Below are 20223 nucleotides of genomic sequence, written 5' to 3'. Positions count from 1 at the left end.
CATATACGAGTTCCAGCGTGCGAGTTTGCGCGCGCGTGTGTGTGTGTGTGTGAGCGTGTGTACTTTTAAGCCTTGGCCAGTATTTTGTATATTTTTTTTGCTTATACGAGCACAAAGCTCGAAATTAATATTTTTTCACCCTAACTTCCACCGCTCACTTTTTTCTTTCCCTCTCCATCGCCCTTTTTACAAAAAATAAAAAATAATATATATGTATATATATATATATATTATTTATATTGAACTATAAAAAAAAACCCGTGCGCATATATATTGTTATTTACATATTGAGCAAAACGACCGTAGAACGGCGGGGAAAATATTGAAAACAGTAATCGACCGAAACCCTCACATGAATTTGTATGAATAAAAACGTAAAGATAAAAATGAATAGATATTTCTTCAAATATGTATATATCCTACAGTCTCCTTCAAAAATCCCACATTACATTTGTATAACGTCTTCGTCGTGCATTCGTGTGTGTGTGTGTGCAAGTGCGAGTGTGTGTGTGAGCGGCGCGCGCTAAGGGTAAATGCGGGCGCGTTCCACTCGCACAAAAGCCACTCTATATACGACGACGTTCCCATTTCGTTGATTAAACCTTCCCGGAAAAATGTCTTACTATATTATTATTATTTACGGCACGCGTGCTCTTAAGTAACATCCGACTCAATGCAATTTCTTTTAAAAAAAATAATAATAATAATAAAACACATAAAATCCGTATAATATATAATAACGCCTACCTATGTTGTTTAGATAAATTATGTATTAATTAAATTATAATTTGGTCATCACATTTCGTTTTTCAGGCCGAGATATGGAGCGTTTTCATTGCCATCCTGAGGAAATCTGTAAGAAATCTGCAAGCGTGCACCGACGTCGGACTAATTGAGCTGGTCGTAAACAGACTAGCGCGTGCCGACACCGTCGTAGCAGGTAATAATAATGTTCAACAATAAATAACGCGAACATTGATGTCTGAGAGAGCAGCTATATTTATATGTATATATAGAACCTATATTTATTAGACGTGTCATCGTTTGGTTCGCAATATAAACACCATATTTTATTGTACGGCCGATCGTGCCATTATTGCTCGTCAAGCTTTAATATATATATATACTACTATATAGAATCGTTTAATATACGTTTATTTTTTTTTTATAGTGCAGTTACAGTGTTTTCGATTTATTAATATTACCTTTTTGTTTTTATTTTTATATAACGCGAAGTCGTTCGATCGTAGTACCTATATGATATAAAATATCCCTTGAACAAAATGATTTGTTTTCAAATAATGTTTGTTTTAAATAATACAAACTTAACATCTAGAGTCTAGACGGATGTACTATTGAAAATTGTAGTTCAAAGTGGATAATAAATAATAATATATCTTTAAATCCAATATAAATAAAATCCATGATATAGTACAATAAAATGATTAAAATGAATAATAAAGAGCTTACATTTTTTGTTTTTTAATTTGTAAATAATTGTACATTTCTCTCGGTTTACACAAACAATAACGAATCATTATGTTTCGGTAGGTATTGTATTGATTTTGGAATAATATATTCTCGTTCGCTGCAAGACCTCAAATTGACGAAAAACCATTCGTATCATTATTTAAGATGACAATATTGTCGCCAGTACTGGCTGCGTTTGTTCGTAACAATATTATATTTCTGAATAATATTAAAAACACCAAATTTTACAAAGGGCTTGCCGAATGTAAACTTAATGAATGATTCGCCAGAAGCATAATACTCTCGTTACGTATGCCGCCGCCACCCGAATGCCAATACATTTTGAATGTTTTACTCATTACGCCATAACCGTTATTATTTCACATATCAGCACAGCGAGTTTATATTTTTTGCACGGAAAAAACAATAATTACATTTTGTAAATATAAACGACGTTCTAGCGTTGTCAAACATTTTCCTTTTTCAATTACAGGTAGGTACACATTAATCCTATCCTTTATAGATACATATACATTACTTCTCGGATGTGCTTTTATGAAACGATTATGATAACATTTTGATGTGTAAATGTAATTAACAAATATAATTAATCGTTGGGGAGCTTGTGTCTACGCGTTATTACAGTGCATTGGTGTAGGTGGGCTATATATATTATATTATGTGTACCCGTTTATTTTATTTACTCGAATTATCAAATTTAGTCCAAACTAAAAAATAACATCAATCGATTCAACGTACTCTAAATATCATATTTATTCCTTATTTAACCCCCACAAATGTTTATTTAACGTTTGTGTTTATCCGTCGATTTGTTCACGTTAAAACAGCGTTATTAAATCGAACTATCGACGAAGGTGAAACGCGGTACCCATTGGTACGTATTCGTATGAATACCGTTTTTCATTTTATTTCCAGCTATTTTTCAAAACGCCGGGCAAACATTTTTTCCGAACATAATGTATACATCATGCACAATATTAGTATTCGTACCTTCATCCGTAAATCACTCATATACGATGTCTCCGTCGTGAATTTTGTCATAATATATAATGCATAGTTAATCAATCAATCGTCTAATTACAATTTGTAGGAAGGTATACATCTCGTCAAAGCCGTTATTATCTTACGGGGATTCCGGTTTAATGCTCGCTGCGTCTTATTATATGTACCTAGTAGGGGGTTAGGTATACACGTCATGATTTGCTGTGCAGCTTCTCTGGCGCTCATGCTGCATTATAATAATATCGTGTACAACAATAATCCACTCAGCCGAATGTGTATAATGTAATAATATTGTGATACCTAACGCTGTGAACGATATCATATGTTCTCTTCGATCGTCCGATTTGAAATAATATAATATCTAGGTGCGCGTTTACGTGTATATATTTAGGACGCATGTAATATTATGCATAATATATAGTATATGTGTACCAACGGATCTTAGACTTATAATGAGTCATAGCACTCCGATAGAAGACTTTGTCTAACCGTGAACGGTCTCTTATTCTCAATTTTTCTTTCGAATAACAGCTTTATTCTTTTTTTTTATCGTTTAAATTTTCAACAATGAATTTTACGCCTATAAAGTTTTCAGAGAAAACATACCAAGTACTAACACTAGAAAAAAGATGAGATAACTCGAGTATAAAATAATAACATACTTTTGAATTTATACCCAACAATCTCATTATTGTATACTTATAATATAATTGTTATGTATCGATGGCTGAAATGACTGATGGCGCTGCAGGCCTCCCGGGCAACGATCACCAGTTTAAAAACCACTAGGCACTAAACATGATTTATAAATGCGAGAAATGTTAATAAATATCATTAAATGTTAAATCTCATTGGTCGACTTGACTGGGTTTGCATGACTCGATCTTAGGAGTCACCAGTCGTAGACCATTAATAATCTCTCGCTACCAAGTCATCACACACTACTCTAATAATATAAACTGTTTTTCAGTTCATTTACACAAACTTCCAATTTCGATTATCTCCGTGTGAATCTATTTAATGAGTGAACCATGAAAAAAAAAATGTTTATTTAATCACGTGGAAATAAACCGTGCAGTGCAACGACAGCGATGTCTTCAAAGCCATTGCATATATTTTCACTCTCACTGTACAATTTGTGAACGTGAAAATAGAAAAAAGTGCGTTTTTATTAAAATATTTTTCATTTTTTATTTAAATGCTTGATTTTAACAATGGATATCGAAACATAAACGGACGTAAATCGGTCGACCAACTGATTATTCTGTTTTGTGACAAAGTGCCTACATGTGGTTGTGGAGTAGATGGTACTCTACCTGGTACTTTACCCTACTTCTTGCGCGTTTTACGACATCGTCCGTGTATGTGGTGCACTCTATGTATGTACTACTCTATAGTGAGGTACATTTGCTAATAGCACTATATCGTGCATTATATGACGTCCGTTCTATGACATCGCACATTTGTACTGGTATACAAATGAATGTTTATTCGTTTGTTTGTTTGTTTATTTGTTTGTTCGTTCTCTGAGGACTCAAAAACTACTGGACCGTTTTCGCTAAAAGTTATATCAATAGATTCCCCGAGACTCGGACAGGGTTTGTAGCTTCGTTTTTTGACCCACATAGGGTGACTCTCATACACTTTTTATCGTGTCATGAAATTCGAGTGTTTTATTTATTTATATAAAGGTAGGGTTGCCATTGGTTACAGACAGTAAAATAATTAATGTGATTGTATATAATTTTCTATAGTTGAATTCTATTTTGTCATTTATGGCTAAATAGTAAATAAGGTATTCTATACGTACAAATGTAAAATCTATCTAGTAGTATCTGCTGCCTGCTATTATATACATGAGAGGGAATGCGTATGGTCGAGGTTTCTATACTAAAAAATACTCGAGTGATTTTGACGAAAACCAATAATTGTGAATATTTCAAATGAAACGATAAACATGTCGGTTATTATAGATAGTCCGTTCTGCTAGTCGCCTGATGCAGACATTATTATTAGTCGATTTACATCTAAATGATACATATGAAAATCTATAGTTTTTGACCAATTAGTACCACATTTTGCACATATATTATTTGAAACATCCCGGAAAGTTTCTTTATCCTAGATTTTGTTGATATTTATTGTAATATAATTTCATAACTATATCATAATACAATCATATAATTTGAATTATAACAATAAAAAATTTAATAAAAAAAAAAATATTCGTACATGCGGCGTACGAAAAAAAATGTATTTTAATAAAATAATAATTCTCGCCATATATTGATTAATAATAGAATATTACCATTTGTGAACACAAATCCGCTCAAAAACGGTGGTTTACGAACATGATAGGGAACTGATAGGTATATTTGTACATACATAATATTAAAAAACCATTATGCAAATATAAAAACGGCCACGCTGCAACCACGATATCGGTCGTGGTAGTCGGCCCGTTTTAATTCGGTCGGTGAATTTTATAATGATTACTTTTATTCCGTGTATTTAAATAAATTCATATCATCCTCGAAAGTCATTCCACCGATGAAAGTTACATAAAAATGTGTTTTGAGGTTCAAAAATAAATGTGTAAATTGCACTGGACTATTATTCACCTAGAATAAGGACCCAAATAGTTAGTCGATAAATATGACATCTGTGCTCCACTATAAGTAAATTTACCAGAAATCGCTTTTATCATATAAGATCCCTTTTTTTAAATGTAATAGATAAGTCGAAAGAACCCATTTGAGTTGCTTTGCAGCCAACTGTATATGATTCCCTCCGTCTCGTAACATCTGCCCCATGGTATTTAACAAATATTACACTACACAAGGACTTAAAAATACAAACTGTTGAACAACTAATTAAACAATACTACTCTAAATTGCACAAAAAATTACATCTACACCAAAATCCTCTTATCTCCCACCTATCATCACGTACACTTCCTGACAATCCCCCTCGCCGCCTTATTATACGCTGGTGTCGTGATCTTCTATGATCCAATATAAAATTAAGAATTTAAAAAAAACACAATAAATTATGTTTAATTTAAATCTGAAGGGTTCTATCATTGGATGGCCTCCCTTATCCTGTCATTCTGTCATTATATTTATACTATATTGTTTGTAGTACATATTGTCACATTTACTTATTGTGTTTTTAAAATACAGATTGTAAATTTTCAAAATAAAATTTAAAAAAAAAAAAAAAACTGTATATGGTTAGTTTCGAATGTACCTCATCACTGAGTAGTAATAATAAATCATTGGAAATTGCATACGAAAAACGATTCCGAGCATGTGCGGCTTCTACTTCTAAGGACATTTAAATTACTATATTATAACCATGGTATTTCAACTATATTTGGCCAAAATCATTGCATATAAAATTTATATTGTAATTACTATAAAATTATATCATAATATATTATTGTGATGAACTTATAAATCAATACCGCGTACCGTAAAACGGCGGTGCCTCTAAATAGCTTAAAATTAGTCTAAAACTGCTAGAGTAAAAAATCTTCATTTTTTTTTTTTAAAGTGTTCCGTGTAGATGAATCGTGTCTATATGTATTTTTTATATTTATGAATGACTGTAAGAACTACTTATGACTAACCTTGTACTACAGTTTCAGCTTTTTTGAATTATAAACATAGTTTTAACAATATAATAAAATAGAAAAAAATAATTTTCTTAAATTTCACAAATGATGCCTATGAAAATATTAAAACTATATGTAAACATTTTAAAGTTGTCATTGTGCATACAAATGTTTATTCAAATTGTAATAATAGTACCTATATGTTTTAAGTTTCTACTGACTACAATTGATAATTTTTTAAGGTATTAAAAAATAACAAAAATCGCTTGAAGAAAAATTATTGTGTATGCTGTCAAAATTTAAACTTCAAAGTTCAAATGTACAAAAAAATATATTTGAATTTACATTAACATTTTATTTTTAGATTTCATGTTATCTTTTATTGACTTACAATAAAAAAAAAAAACAAAATCGATTTTGTTAGAGATGAAATTGTCTATGAATATTCCCGTTTTTCTTTAATTTTTTTTGAATATTTCCTGATTTTGAAAAGTACTAAGAAGTTATTGCTTTTTATCCCTTATCAATCAATTTTTTTATCAAACGCCATCAACAAAGTTGAATATTGAAACATTTTCACTGCTTCAATATGTGATAAAATCGAGTCATTGTAATGTAAAATAATACAACCATAAATCCGCTCAGAATCCGAGATACTAACACCATTAAGTTGTTGATATGAGAGTTTGTAATTTGCACTAAAATGAAGATATTATTTAATTTACACCACCGCAGGTGTAGCCTCGAATAATGTTTGTTATTTGCACCAGAATAAGGGTTTGTAGTTTACACCGAAAATATAGTGTTTATATAATTTACACCAAATGAATGTCGATTATCAAGTAAAATAAGCGTTGGTACGCTTGTTGACGTCGATGATTAACAGACTCGAATAACATTATACATTTTTCGGGATTTCTAACTAGGTACCATCCGTTATTTTATCCGGTAAACATTATATAAGTACAATGTTTGACTTCCGATCGATCGTAGTCGGTCGTTATTAGAAAATTATTCATATATTATATGTATATTTATTAAGTTTTGATAAAAATAATGCATTTTTTATAATATTATTAATCATCATAATATTATTGTTATGAATAATACTATTATGTTTTTCATACATTATTGTCATTAGGTAGCTTTAAAGTCAGTATACTGACGTAGCTTAAAATTATGTTAATAAAGACTAGTAAAATAAACTCTTAGAATATACTCGTAAAAAAGAATGTTCTGTGTTATTAGTTTTTCATATCCCAATATCTTATACTCTATTATCGAAATGCATGTGTATTATCAAAAGAATAATCAATATAAATTTTTGAGGAAATCACAATTCATATTTTTTACTACTTTAGATAGTGTAAATTATATGTCATTATTTTTGTGCAAATTACAAACGCATTTCAAAAATGTTGGAAAATTTCACATGTTATTTTGGGCCATTTCTGGGGCAAATTGACTACAGCCTCTCGTATTTTTACTTATAATTCATGCATTATTTATAACCCAAAATGTAATATTTATTGAATAACGAAGAAAGATTTTATATTGTCATTGCCTCATTTGACCACTATTATTGTGGTACAGCTATGTACAGTGTATACTGTATATATTATATATATATTATATATAGGTATGTATCATTAGTTATGTTGTTAGTTGTAATGGACGCTTGCGTGATAACACTTGACTATAAGGTGTACTTTAAGGTACTATACGGTGTCCTTGATGTTTTACACCTAATTTATCTCTACAATATGTCTCTATTTGTGTTAACATCCTTAGTAAGGGCTTGGAACACTTTTTTTGTTATCTTGAATAATCAACAAGAAACATCAACGTGAATTTTTTATATTTTAATGTTGACTAGAATATATTAATTTACGATGATGGTAATAATAATATTTCATTAAAAGCGAAAATGATGTTTGACATATTATTTAAATGGCTTATGAATGTAATTTATATGTTGCAGTATACCTAATGCACTATTCATCTAGTTTTAAGTCCTCGCTTAATGAACCAATTTTTAGAATAAATATTATATGATACGGCGTCACTTATATGCTGATAAACTGTTTAGTATGTAATACATAGTTTTGAAAATTATCAATCTTGTCAAACTCTCGATATCATTTAATAATACATGGTAAACATGCTTTTGATCATGTTTTTAATGGATGTTGTAAATTTGCCGCTTGTTAAGCCCAATGTAAACTAATATATTTATTCTATATTTTGGATTGACATATTATGTTCAATGAATAATGATACTTCCCGTTTGTATTGCTACACATTAATTACTTACCTAAATAGTTATAACATTTAATTGTTATCATAGCAATATCAGAATATTAATGAAACATAGGAACTATTATTTTTTATAAACATTTGAAGATTAAATTTTGATAAAATTATTTCCCAAATAATTGTATCCCTAGGGTAGTTAAAAATGTATAAAATGTTCAATTTATATAGCTATTGATTAAAAATGTAAAACGAGATTTCTTGTAACTAATCTATAATACTGTAGCCAGAAAGTCTATAACAGATTATAAGCACTGTGTTATTTTTTATAGACATTTAAAGTTAAAATTTATTTATTTATTTATTAATAATTAACGGGCGATGCCTTTTGAATACAAAAGATAATACATTTAAATTCTGAGTAAAGAGTAGGATATATACATAACACGTATAGTAATAATTTAGAAGAAATTAGATATTTATAAAATGTTAATTCGTTATTTATCTACTATTTTTTTTTATGTTTTCTAATTCTTTGTTTACTTATATGTTTTCAGATCTTCTCATTGATATGCTTGGAGTGCTTGCTAGTTTCAGCATAACCGTAAAAGAGTTAAAACTACTACTGGGTTCAATGAAAGCTATTAATGGAAAATGGGTAAGTACAAAAAATACACTAGCTTAATTTACGCAATTTATTAATGGTTAATATGTATTTAAATACAATATAATATTTACTAATAATAGGTTTAATATTATTTTTGGTTTAACTGTTTATTAATCAAACTGATTTATTCCTAAGTAATTTATTAGATATGACTAAAATACTATACAAAATATATAGATGTATCTAAGTACTATAATATACTATATAGTGACTTAAACATTTGGAAAATTAATTTGTTTTTGTTTCATATATTATATGTGGATTGTGGATATTATAATATTCTCACAATTTAATCGTACCTAGGTAGTTGTATGATATATATATCGATATTGATTTATATTATAAGTATTTCACAGTACCTATATTATTTCGGATTTAACGCATTTGAAGTAAAGTCTAATTTCAAAGGAGGATCTTAATAGTATTAAGGTTTAATTGAAGATTGTATATTACAAACGCTTTGACTTTTTATATAGATATTTTGCCAACCTTTCTGTCTTGTCATTTATTTAAAATATCACCCTAATCGGCTTAGCAGTTTCCCATATATTTGCAATATTGCGTGCTTTGGATACTGTCCCTTTTTGAACTACCAAAGGATTTTCCTAACTAAATTTTAAGTATGTTTATAATTTAGGATTTGGGTCAATTTTTAATCGGGTCGTTTTTCTCTTCTTGCTTCGCGTTTCATATATTCTTTGAGTTATTGAACCATTATGTAATATGATAGCAATTTTTAGTTTCATACATATTTTACTTCGCATTTATATGAGAATATTTACATATTTTAACATGTATGCATAGTTATAGATATGTTTTAAAAATGCAATTTAGGTATTATATATTTAGGTATACATGAAAAAAATAAAAATAAATAATAATACCTATATTACATATTTTTTTTACATTTTAATTTCAAACGGTTGAATAGAAGAAGGAAGGTATACATTTTTTATTTTTTGGAAACTATGAATTTAAAATAAATAAAACATTTAATATTCTGCAATTGCTATATATTCGTAAAAACCTCTGCGCCTAGTCACTATAAATAGCCGTTTCTAAAATACACGCTTATTTTTATATTATTTTGGTTGACGTGTGTAGCAGTAACATCTATCATAATTCATAACGTATCAATATAATTGCGCGTAAGTAAACAATACCATGACCGATATCTGTCAAACACCAGTTTTCTCATGTATGATACGGAACAATTTTTTTGAAAAAAAAAATAGAAGTATACATAATGCATGATGTATATTATACTTTAATATTGATAAGTTATTCTGAAGAATTCATGTTTTAATAAATCCACCCAGATCAATACAGTTTATTTTTATTTTTCATAAATTATATAGTATCCATAAAGTAATCGATTTAAAATACACAGGGGAAATATTAGTTTTTAATTATTTTTATACTATTTTTCAATTTTAATTAATATTTCCCCTCTTGCTTTGCATTTATGGTTAAATAAAACGTATTCAATGTTTTGTCTACAATATTATCCTAAAATATTTTAGTATGAGAAATCGACAACACGAGGTCCATCCAATATTTATATACTATATTATTATTGCACGTAACATACAAGTTTTGATATATATGCTATTGAGTTTTGAAAAAAAAATGTGATTCAATGTAACTAATGTTTTTACTCGCTTTTACATATTGCAGAGTAATATCATTGAACATTTCCTCAATTCTTCTGTTTTTTCTCTTTTTACAATTACCAAATCTACTTATTAACATAGATTGTAAATAAAATTAAAAAAAAAAAAATTGTACTTTATTTTTATCTCCAATTACATAGTTTAGAGTATTCTCGAATATCATTAATCATTATACATATGTAAACACTTTACTTGTAACAGTATAATATACAATTTTCGAGTATCTATTTTAATTATTCTAAAAGTCTCTTATCCCGAGTACCATTTTAGGATCACTTTTTTTATCGTTATAATATAATAACACTTTATCATTAAATTATATAACACCTTTCTTAGTTCTTTAATCTCTTATAAACATATAATCTCATAAATTAAAACTACCATCATCATCTTTCCTATCTTGCGGAATGGGGATCATGATTCATGACACAGTCTTTTAAAATATCTTCGGGATTTTATTCATTTTGTCGGTAGATATCTTATATAGGTGGTTGTTGTGTGTTCACATTCCTAACCTTAATTAATACTTAAAATTCTCTCGTCATTCCACACTTGCTGTTTTCATGTTTGCGCACCATCACTATTTCTCTGTTATGCATTTTTTCTATCGGCCTAATATATTTACCATCCACTTACAAATTATTGTTGGAATTTCGTTTTTCCGAGATCTTTACAAACGTTATGGTTAAGGATGTGACTGGTCTCAATAATTTTAAATGTTATTCTATCATCTATTTATTCTATCTCGTATGTTTTACAAACGTATATCTACCTATTATAATTTTTTTTAATTTATATTTTATTAAGTTGGTAATCATTTGTTTTAACATTGATGTATGTGTCATTGCAATAATTGGTTTGTTGTACCTATATTTGTTCTGTAAACAAACATATTATTTACACGTTTCCTTTTTTTAAACAAATAAACATAAAATGGAAGGTAAAAATTGCATATCGCTGTTACAAATTACGTGTTCTACATACTATATAGCCCATATTTTTTTAATTTATTGCACATTTTCATATTTAAACTACTTTTTATTACAGCTATAAAGCTATACTATCAAGTTGTCATTGATGATTATTAATTAGTATTATTACCGTACCTATAGCTGTAATATTATTAATACGATATCATATAGTGATCAATTTCATAACCGATTGTGCCTTAGCACCGTGCGTATAAATAGGCGAATTCACGCGTCTGTTCTTCGACATTATGTTAAATTGTAATCCGATTATTTCCATTTGTATATTATTAATTCGCGCTGATAAACGTAAATTAAACGTTTGGAGTAGGTGCAGAAAGAGCATAGAGGACTTAGTTCCAAACGCAACTAGTGCGCACCCGGTTTTGTCCACGCCGTATGATTCTCCCAGATTACCTGTTAAATATAATATATGTGTATATACAATATACATATACGATGCACCACGGCCGACGAGATGAAATGAAAACTCCATTAACTTGTGGTCTAACGAGTGAACTACGGACTGTAGAGGGAATTTGAGGGTAGAAGACGAGAGAAACCGATATATGTGCTTGTCTGTATATGTACACCCTGAAACATATTAGACATACAGGATGATTCACTAAGCATGCTCACCCCCTTTCTTCTTCAACAATGTAGTTAAAAATATGATTTTTGGAATTTTTAATTAAAAGGTATATATAAGACTATATTTTCAAATTTTTGAGATTTCTTTTACTCTTCAATGATAGTGTCCTTGGAGATAAGTAGCAAAAATATTAGCGAATAATTTGTCTGAACGCTTTTATTGTGTGTCAAAATCAAATTTTGAACGAAGAGTTTTTGTGAATTATTTTTGACGACTGTTTTCCTTAGTATACATTTTTTAATAACATAGGTCCTATTATAGGTATACCTGCGTCAACATTAAAAAAAAAAAAATATGCACCAAGTAATTCGCAGTAAATGAGGTTGTTCTCATTTGATAATATGAGTTTATATCTCCACAGCATACACTGCTTATGTCGGTTTCTCAAAATATTCTCAAGAATTTGAAAAACTGGTCTCTATAGGTAGGTACCTATATTTAAGAATTTCAAAAAACAGAATTTGATTTAATATTTATTCTATAAGAAAACAATTGAGTGAGCATGCTTGGTGAATCACCCTGTAAATAAACTATATTATATATATAATGTATAATGGTACTATCGTAGGTATTCATCGTGTATAGCATCAAGCATTGAGTTTTATTGAGATTCCTGTGGCATCGGACTATTGAACGTATACCTCACGTAACCTTTAATATACACTTGGTTCAAGCATATATATATGTCCGTGCTTGTGTGTGTGAATGTTTTGAGTGTTTGTATTCGATCGACCCAAATGACTGTTGCAATTTTTCATCGGGGGCGTTACAATATATATATACCTAATACTTAAATCCTTCGTTTGGAATGGCTATCTCGTTTTCACGTCTGATTCGACGTTCCGAATAAACGTATATTACATAATAGAGCTAGAGATATCAATACTGGCGTGTAATATTAGCGTAGCGCTTTCTGGTGTCGGTTTGTTTTGTATCAGACATCGTGTTATTCCAGTACAATAATATAAATTGCAGCACTCCGAATTTATTGAACATTATGTGCGCCCGGCGCACACCTAATAACTTTTGCATAACCTCGCATGTATAGATTACAAGATAGTATATTACTTCAACATACCTTTTTTCATAAAAAATATAAATGTTGTTATGTAAATATTTAATTGAATACTAGTTCATGAATACTGCGTGTCAGCAATATTTTTCTTGTATGTGTTTTGTGATATTTTTTGAAATGGATGTCACTATTTTTGGAAAACAAAATATGAATAATGTAGGGTACCTATACCCACTATTTTTCTGTATAATATGTTTATCAGCCATCGAAGAAATTCATATTTTATATTTGATATATGATATCATATTTTTTATTCCAAATCTTTTCAGTTGTTCAGCTTTCAAAAATGATTTTTAACAAATTTAATTTCCTACGTTTATTTCATTATCCACTCATTTTAGTTATTAGTTATTACCTTTTCATATTTCCCTTATACGTATTATATACTATGATTATTTGCCCGAACACTGTTTTTCGAACTTTCTTTGGCTATCTCACCTAGGTACATACTCTACCATTTGTCACGGTATTTCCTGAATTATCTACCAACCATAACCACCACATACGTTGACCTTGCCATACATTGACAAGTTTTATTACTTACGGTGTTCAAAATATTTTACACCAATATACAGGAATATTCGAAATATGAACGCACTTTACAGTTTTATCGGTAGTTATATAGTTGAAAATATTGCTCCAAAAGTTGCATGTAGAACTGCAACCTGAATATCTACTGAAAATGAAATAGGTACCTATTTATTTGATATACACATTGAGAATTTCATTGTTTATAGATTTTTAAAAACCTTAAGCACACGAGACTTATCAAATTAGTTTTTCTTAAATATTTTTAATATAATATTTAGGTGTCAATGTTTGAAATTGTTGTTAATAAACTAAATCCAACACAAGGCAATAGTATACAAATTAGGTTTTTCAAAAGATATTATACAGATTTGAATATCTAATTTCATAGATTTTATATATGAACAACTCGATATTAAACACACCATTAAATATAATATAATTGAATGGATGTAAAAATAATAAGTACCTCTACTATATTATAATAATAATATATCTAAATATTGTACCTGATCTTATATCTGTGAAATCACATTATGTTATCAATACATTTTAAGTACCATTAATGATTTAAAATAATATATTGGTAGTAATTTTGAAGATATGACGTATCAATGTTTATCAAACTGCAATTAGAAATTTATTTTTGATTATGTATTATTATAAGGATTAAAAGGTATTCGAGTTGTACTCGTGTACTTTACTTAAACCTTTCTTTATTGCTTACAAAATTATAAACATTTGTGAGAACAATATAAGTTGTATCAAAATATCTTAAAAATTCATCATTAAGAAAATTACAAGCGCTATGAATTTTTCATAAAAACAACCTTAGTGACTGACGAAAATTAAGACACTTCCAGTGTTTCGATTTAAAAAATGTAAAGATGTTTGAATTGGTAAACAAAGTCTTCTTTGCATCAGTCGGAGTATATATTTTATATTTTTTATATCTTTAATAAATTCAATATTAAAAAATGACAAATTTATAAAGTATAAAATATTTATGAAATAAATTGCAAAAATTGAAAAAGTGCTCCGACCGATGCAAAGTAAACTTGTTTACAAATTTAATTATTTTTACATTTGTAATGTAACAATACGACAGTAATTATATTTTTTCAGGCTTATAGCTATTTCACATTCATAAATCAGTTTTGAATATTTTTATCTAATGACTTAATATAGACATCTCCGTCTTACACACGCACACGTACGATAAAGCAAATTTTCGTTCCCCAGATTTAATAGTGCTTGCTATTAATTTTGATATTATATAGACTTGATCTATTACAATTTAAAAGTAATATTATCTTAGTCCCCATTTAGCGTTTTATTGATATTATTATTTTTAAGTTAGTTATGATCATTTTAAAATGTACAGTTCCAAAAAGGCCATAACTTACTTAAAATAATAATATCAATAAAAGCCTGCTTAGGGCTCTAGATAATAATCTTAAATTCTTAACTTTAAATTGTATGATAAGTCAATTCACTCTAATATCAAAACTAACAGCACACTATTGAATCTGGTTGAACAAAAATTTGGTATGTCGTAAATTACGTGTGTAAGACAACATGCGGGTACGACGTTCTCGACATGTGGGTGCGTAATACGGCTGATGCGGGTGATTGGTAGGGAGTCTACACAGTACACACACTATTGATAATTTACTACCTACACACCTGTACGACTCAAATACAATACCTACAATATTGTCTATACTAAACCCTTTAAAAGTTGTCCGTTTCCGTTTGCAATCCCCTTCAATTCAGTTACATTATAGTTCTGTATCGTTTTTAGTTCTACTGTTGTTTATTATAAATCACTTTTAATAAGTTTCACTAGTGGAAAATTGTTTTGCGCACAAAGTCAATAAAGTAAATATATTATGCTTCGATGAGGATAGTTGTTGGTTCACGTAACTCTTATTAACTGTTGTTACCTGATTACATCGCCAATGTATTCTCATCATTTCAATATTGTAAAAACAATGAGTTCATTCTTGAAGTAATGTAGGTGCCTATCTAATTATGTTTTTTTTCAGGGTGGTCGTTATATACTACTGCGTATTCCAATCTTATTATTTTTTTTATTCTTTATTCTTATAGATACAGAAAGTTTCCCTGCAAACAAAATATCGTTTGAAATAAATAATAATTTATATGTACCTATTACTAACAGTTAGCATTATTATGAATTGTATTTACTAACTAAATTAATTGCCATGACTCATGATTCTAATATAATAAAAAATATTTGTTACATCATCAATATGCAATATAGTGGGTATGCATATACCTATACACTATACAATGTATGAAAACATATTAGTTGTATTTAAGTATTATTATTTGAATACCAGTAAGTAATTAAACATTAATATTTTAAAGCTATAACCTATGCTTATTGGTAGTCATTCAAATTCTACTAGTATCGAAAATATTTACGGTGTTTGCAATAAACACTACATTTCATATAATATTTTCATAAAATTACAACTTACACAATATTATAACATAGATATTGGTACTAACTGTTTAAATACTCTTCAAACTAGAAATAATTAGTGTATGTGCCATTAAATATCACTTTGAAAAAGTACGTGTTAAGTATATAAATTATATTTTGTGGATCTATTGTGCTTCGTGTTATAAATCAAACGTGTCTCAGCGATTGTTTTAAAGGACTTTACACCACAATTTATTGTTTCTGTATATCCCACTTGCTAGTGTAATATATACGTTTTGTATTTTCAAAACTATAAGTTTTTGGTTATAAACGTTTGGACGTATAATATAACGCATAAAACATTAAGAAAAAACATTGATTTATGTACCTAATACTCGGTCTTAAACATAACATATTAATATGTTTGTATAATAAATATTATTATATAAATACCTACATAAGCTATATTAATAAGAAATTGTATTCGTAAGTTTACAAATTCATAAATTCGTTGAAATAATAATATAGCTTTTGGAAGTTTATAAAGATATAAGTCTCATTAATGTATTGATGTACTATTCTAGTATATTTCAAATAGAGAAAATTAATTTTCGTGTGAAATTATCTATTTATTGTGTGCCTCTTTTTGATGGCTATTCATTTTACTTATAATTTTTCGTTAATGTTTACATTGAATTAATTTTTTATCCAAAATTATTTTGGCCTGTCTGTTTTTTCACTTAAAAATTTCCTAACGGTAACATTTTCTTATATATTTAAGTACACATTAAATTATGGTCTTCGTGTATTATTTTGCTACCGGTATAGGTTCCTTTAAAATGTTAAAATCAATAATTATTAAGGTCGTTTCTCAAAAAAGACCTATAAAAACTTAACTTATATTTTATTTATTACTTATAAAGTATATATTAAAGTGTATGTATACAATAAACAGTATACTTGTTATGAAAGGATCGCGGTGAATTGGTCGCGAACATTTGATCGCCGGTGAATTGGTCGCCGGTGAATTGATCGCGGGTGAATTGATCGTGAATATAATTGGTCGCTAGGATAATTCATCGTCAAACGAACAATTTTAGTTTTTTATTTTTTTTATTATACTAATTGATCGTCAAACGAACAATTTTAGTTTTTAAATTTTTTTATTATACTAATTACATAGGTAGTTAATATTTAATATACATATCCGAGTTTTATGTTTATTATTTTAGAAAATACTCTTATTTATTTTTAAATAACGTACAGTAAATCCAATTTACGATGTACAGATTAACAGATATAATAATCTTATAGGTACACACGAGATAATTGAACTAGCGTGGCAATAACTTAGATAAGCTTATACGATCGTTATCGACTTATCGACATCTATATTCCGATGGTCGTACCAATTTGTCATTACATACTTGCATTTGTTAGTGGATGCTATATAGTACGTGTGTGTTTTCTGTTTTTTTATTTTATAATAATGGAGTTCATAAAGAGTGAAAAAGGCAAAGATAAATTAATTTATAACGGCTATATGTATACGTTTGAAAAATTTGGAAGCGAAGAAAAGTCAATATGGAAATGTGACCAATATAAAAAAATGAAATGTAAAGGTCGTATTCATTCTCTTAATAATAAAATTACTATAAAATATATCTATATGATTAAATTTAAAAGTATGGTTTTTTTTTATGATTGGATAGTTGACAAGTGCTGCTGCAGGGCAAATGCCATCAGTGTCTATCTTAAAGAGAACAGTACGTCGTATTCGACAAAAAGAACAAGCTGCTCCGCCAAACCCAAAAACTTTATTAGAATTGATCATACCAGACGATTATAGATCAACATTTGACGGAAACCCATTTTTATTGTTTGACAGTGGTCTTGTTGAAAATAGAATTTTAATTTTCTCCACCCAAAAAAACCTACAACTTCTACAAAAATGTGAACACTGGTTTGCTGATGGAACTTTTTCTACGTCACCAAATTTATTCTACCAAATTTACACTGTTCACGGAATTCAATTTAACAATGTTTTTCCAACAATATTTGCATTGCTACCAAATAAAACGGAAACCACATACGTTAATTTCTACAACGCATTAAAAACATTGAACGAATCATTAAATCCAAAATCAATTATGGTTGATTTTGAAAAAGCTGCGATTAATGCGATTCAAAGTGTTTTTACCAACACATCAGTTCGTGGGTGCTTTTTTCATTTATCGCAAAGCATTTGGAGACGCTTGCAAAATTTAGGATTCCAAAATAGGTACATGGAAGACTCGGAATTTGCTTTGCAAATTAGAATGATGGCAGCACTTACCTTTGTACCAGAAGAGGATGTAGAAAATGCTTGGAACGAACTACTGGACTCAGAGTTTTATTCACTGAACGAAGAAATATTAACACCTTTGACAAATTATTTTGAAGATACGTGGATTGGACGTCTTGATCGAAGAAATCGAAGGAAACCAGCATTATTTCCAGTGACGCTGTGGAACTGTCATAAATATATTTTCGAAAATATCCCCCGGACCAACAATTCTGTTGAAGGGTGGCATAATGGCTTTGCATCTAGTCTGAACGCATGTCATCCAACTATATGGAAATGTATAGATTCGTTCAAAAAGGAGGAGAGTCTTATGAAGTTACAAATAGAACAACTAATTGCAGGAATGACAATGGGTGTTAAACGGAAGTACAAAGATCACGCAGAAAAAATTATAAAAATATGTGACGACTATCATAGTAGGAGTAAAATAGACTTTTTAAAAGGAATAGCCCATAATTTTCAACTCCAACTTTAAATAATTATAAATTAAAATGTATGATTATTAATATTATTATTTTTATTTTTATTATTTTTTATATAATTATTATTTTTTAAAAACAATTTTGACGATCAATTATCCTGGCGACCAATTGTATTCACGACCAATTCGCCCGCGATCAATTCACCGGCGACCAATTCACCGGCGATCAATTGTTCGCGACCTATTCACCGGATACCGTTATGAAAATATAGATATAAAAAAAATTGTTGGTTCTCTCTTAAATATTTATAGTTTGTTTTTAGTATCTAATTATAATTATTATCTTCTTTTTTATTATTATACATCTGTTTCTTTTATTATAATTTATTAATATCCCGCATGCGTATCTACTGTATTCAGTTATTTTGTGGATGTATAATATCATAATGTACCTCCAACCTATAAACTATTATAAAGAATATTATTACTAAATTTGCTGTCCAGTCTTTATTATCGGTGAAACCTTTAAATGAACGACACTCTCGGTGTCCAAAATGTGGTCTGTTATTTGGAGATGAACTCTATGCAGAGGGTAACTATTTAGGGGAAGTTTCACTGTATATATGAATATATTTAAAAAATAAAAATATAATGTAATATGATTCTAAATATAAACAATGGATAAAAATATGGAAAAACGACCTGCCAGGTACTGAGGTACTGAAGTTCTAAATCAATTATAGGTAATAAAAAAACTATTAAAAAATAGTACATAAAATATTAGATAGAGTTTATTAAATATTGTTATATTATATTGTTCTTATTATTGTTATGTGTAATAGTCCATTCAATAATAATTACGTTGTATCTATTTTTGCACAATGACATTATTGTTCACCTGTGCTCGCGAAGTCATTAATAAAATATAAAAGATGTCTCGTGGAAATAAATTCGAATCATCCGTGACCCGCGTCACCTTAGAACCACCTAGATTTTACGAATGCATGAGAGAAGGATGTATACGATATAACTATCTGCGAAGAAAACGCCGTAATTGATGATTTCCCCTGTGTGTTTACAG

General features: G+C 28.8%; 1 protein-coding gene across 6 annotated transcripts in view; it reads left to right on the top strand.

Annotated features, from left to right (window-relative positions):
• LOC111031502 (neurobeachin) overlaps positions 1-20223 on the top strand; it is a 228408-nt gene that overhangs the window by 117652 nt on the left and 90533 nt on the right. For all 6 annotated transcript variants that reach the window (XM_022311477.1, XM_022311476.1, XM_022311478.1 and 3 more), the window contains 2 exons: positions 814-940; positions 8920-9020. In XM_022311477.1, the coding sequence (XP_022167169.1) occupies positions 814-940; positions 8920-9020 (228 nt within the window). The remainder of the gene's footprint in view (positions 1-813; positions 941-8919; positions 9021-20223) is intronic.

This window comes from Myzus persicae, unplaced genomic scaffold (genome assembly GCF_001856785.1).
Source record: "Myzus persicae strain clone G006 unplaced genomic scaffold, MPER_G0061.0, whole genome shotgun sequence".
Classification (NCBI taxonomy): domain Eukaryota; kingdom Metazoa; phylum Arthropoda; class Insecta; order Hemiptera; family Aphididae; genus Myzus; species Myzus persicae.
This window is presented reverse-complemented; position numbering and strand designations above follow the sequence as displayed.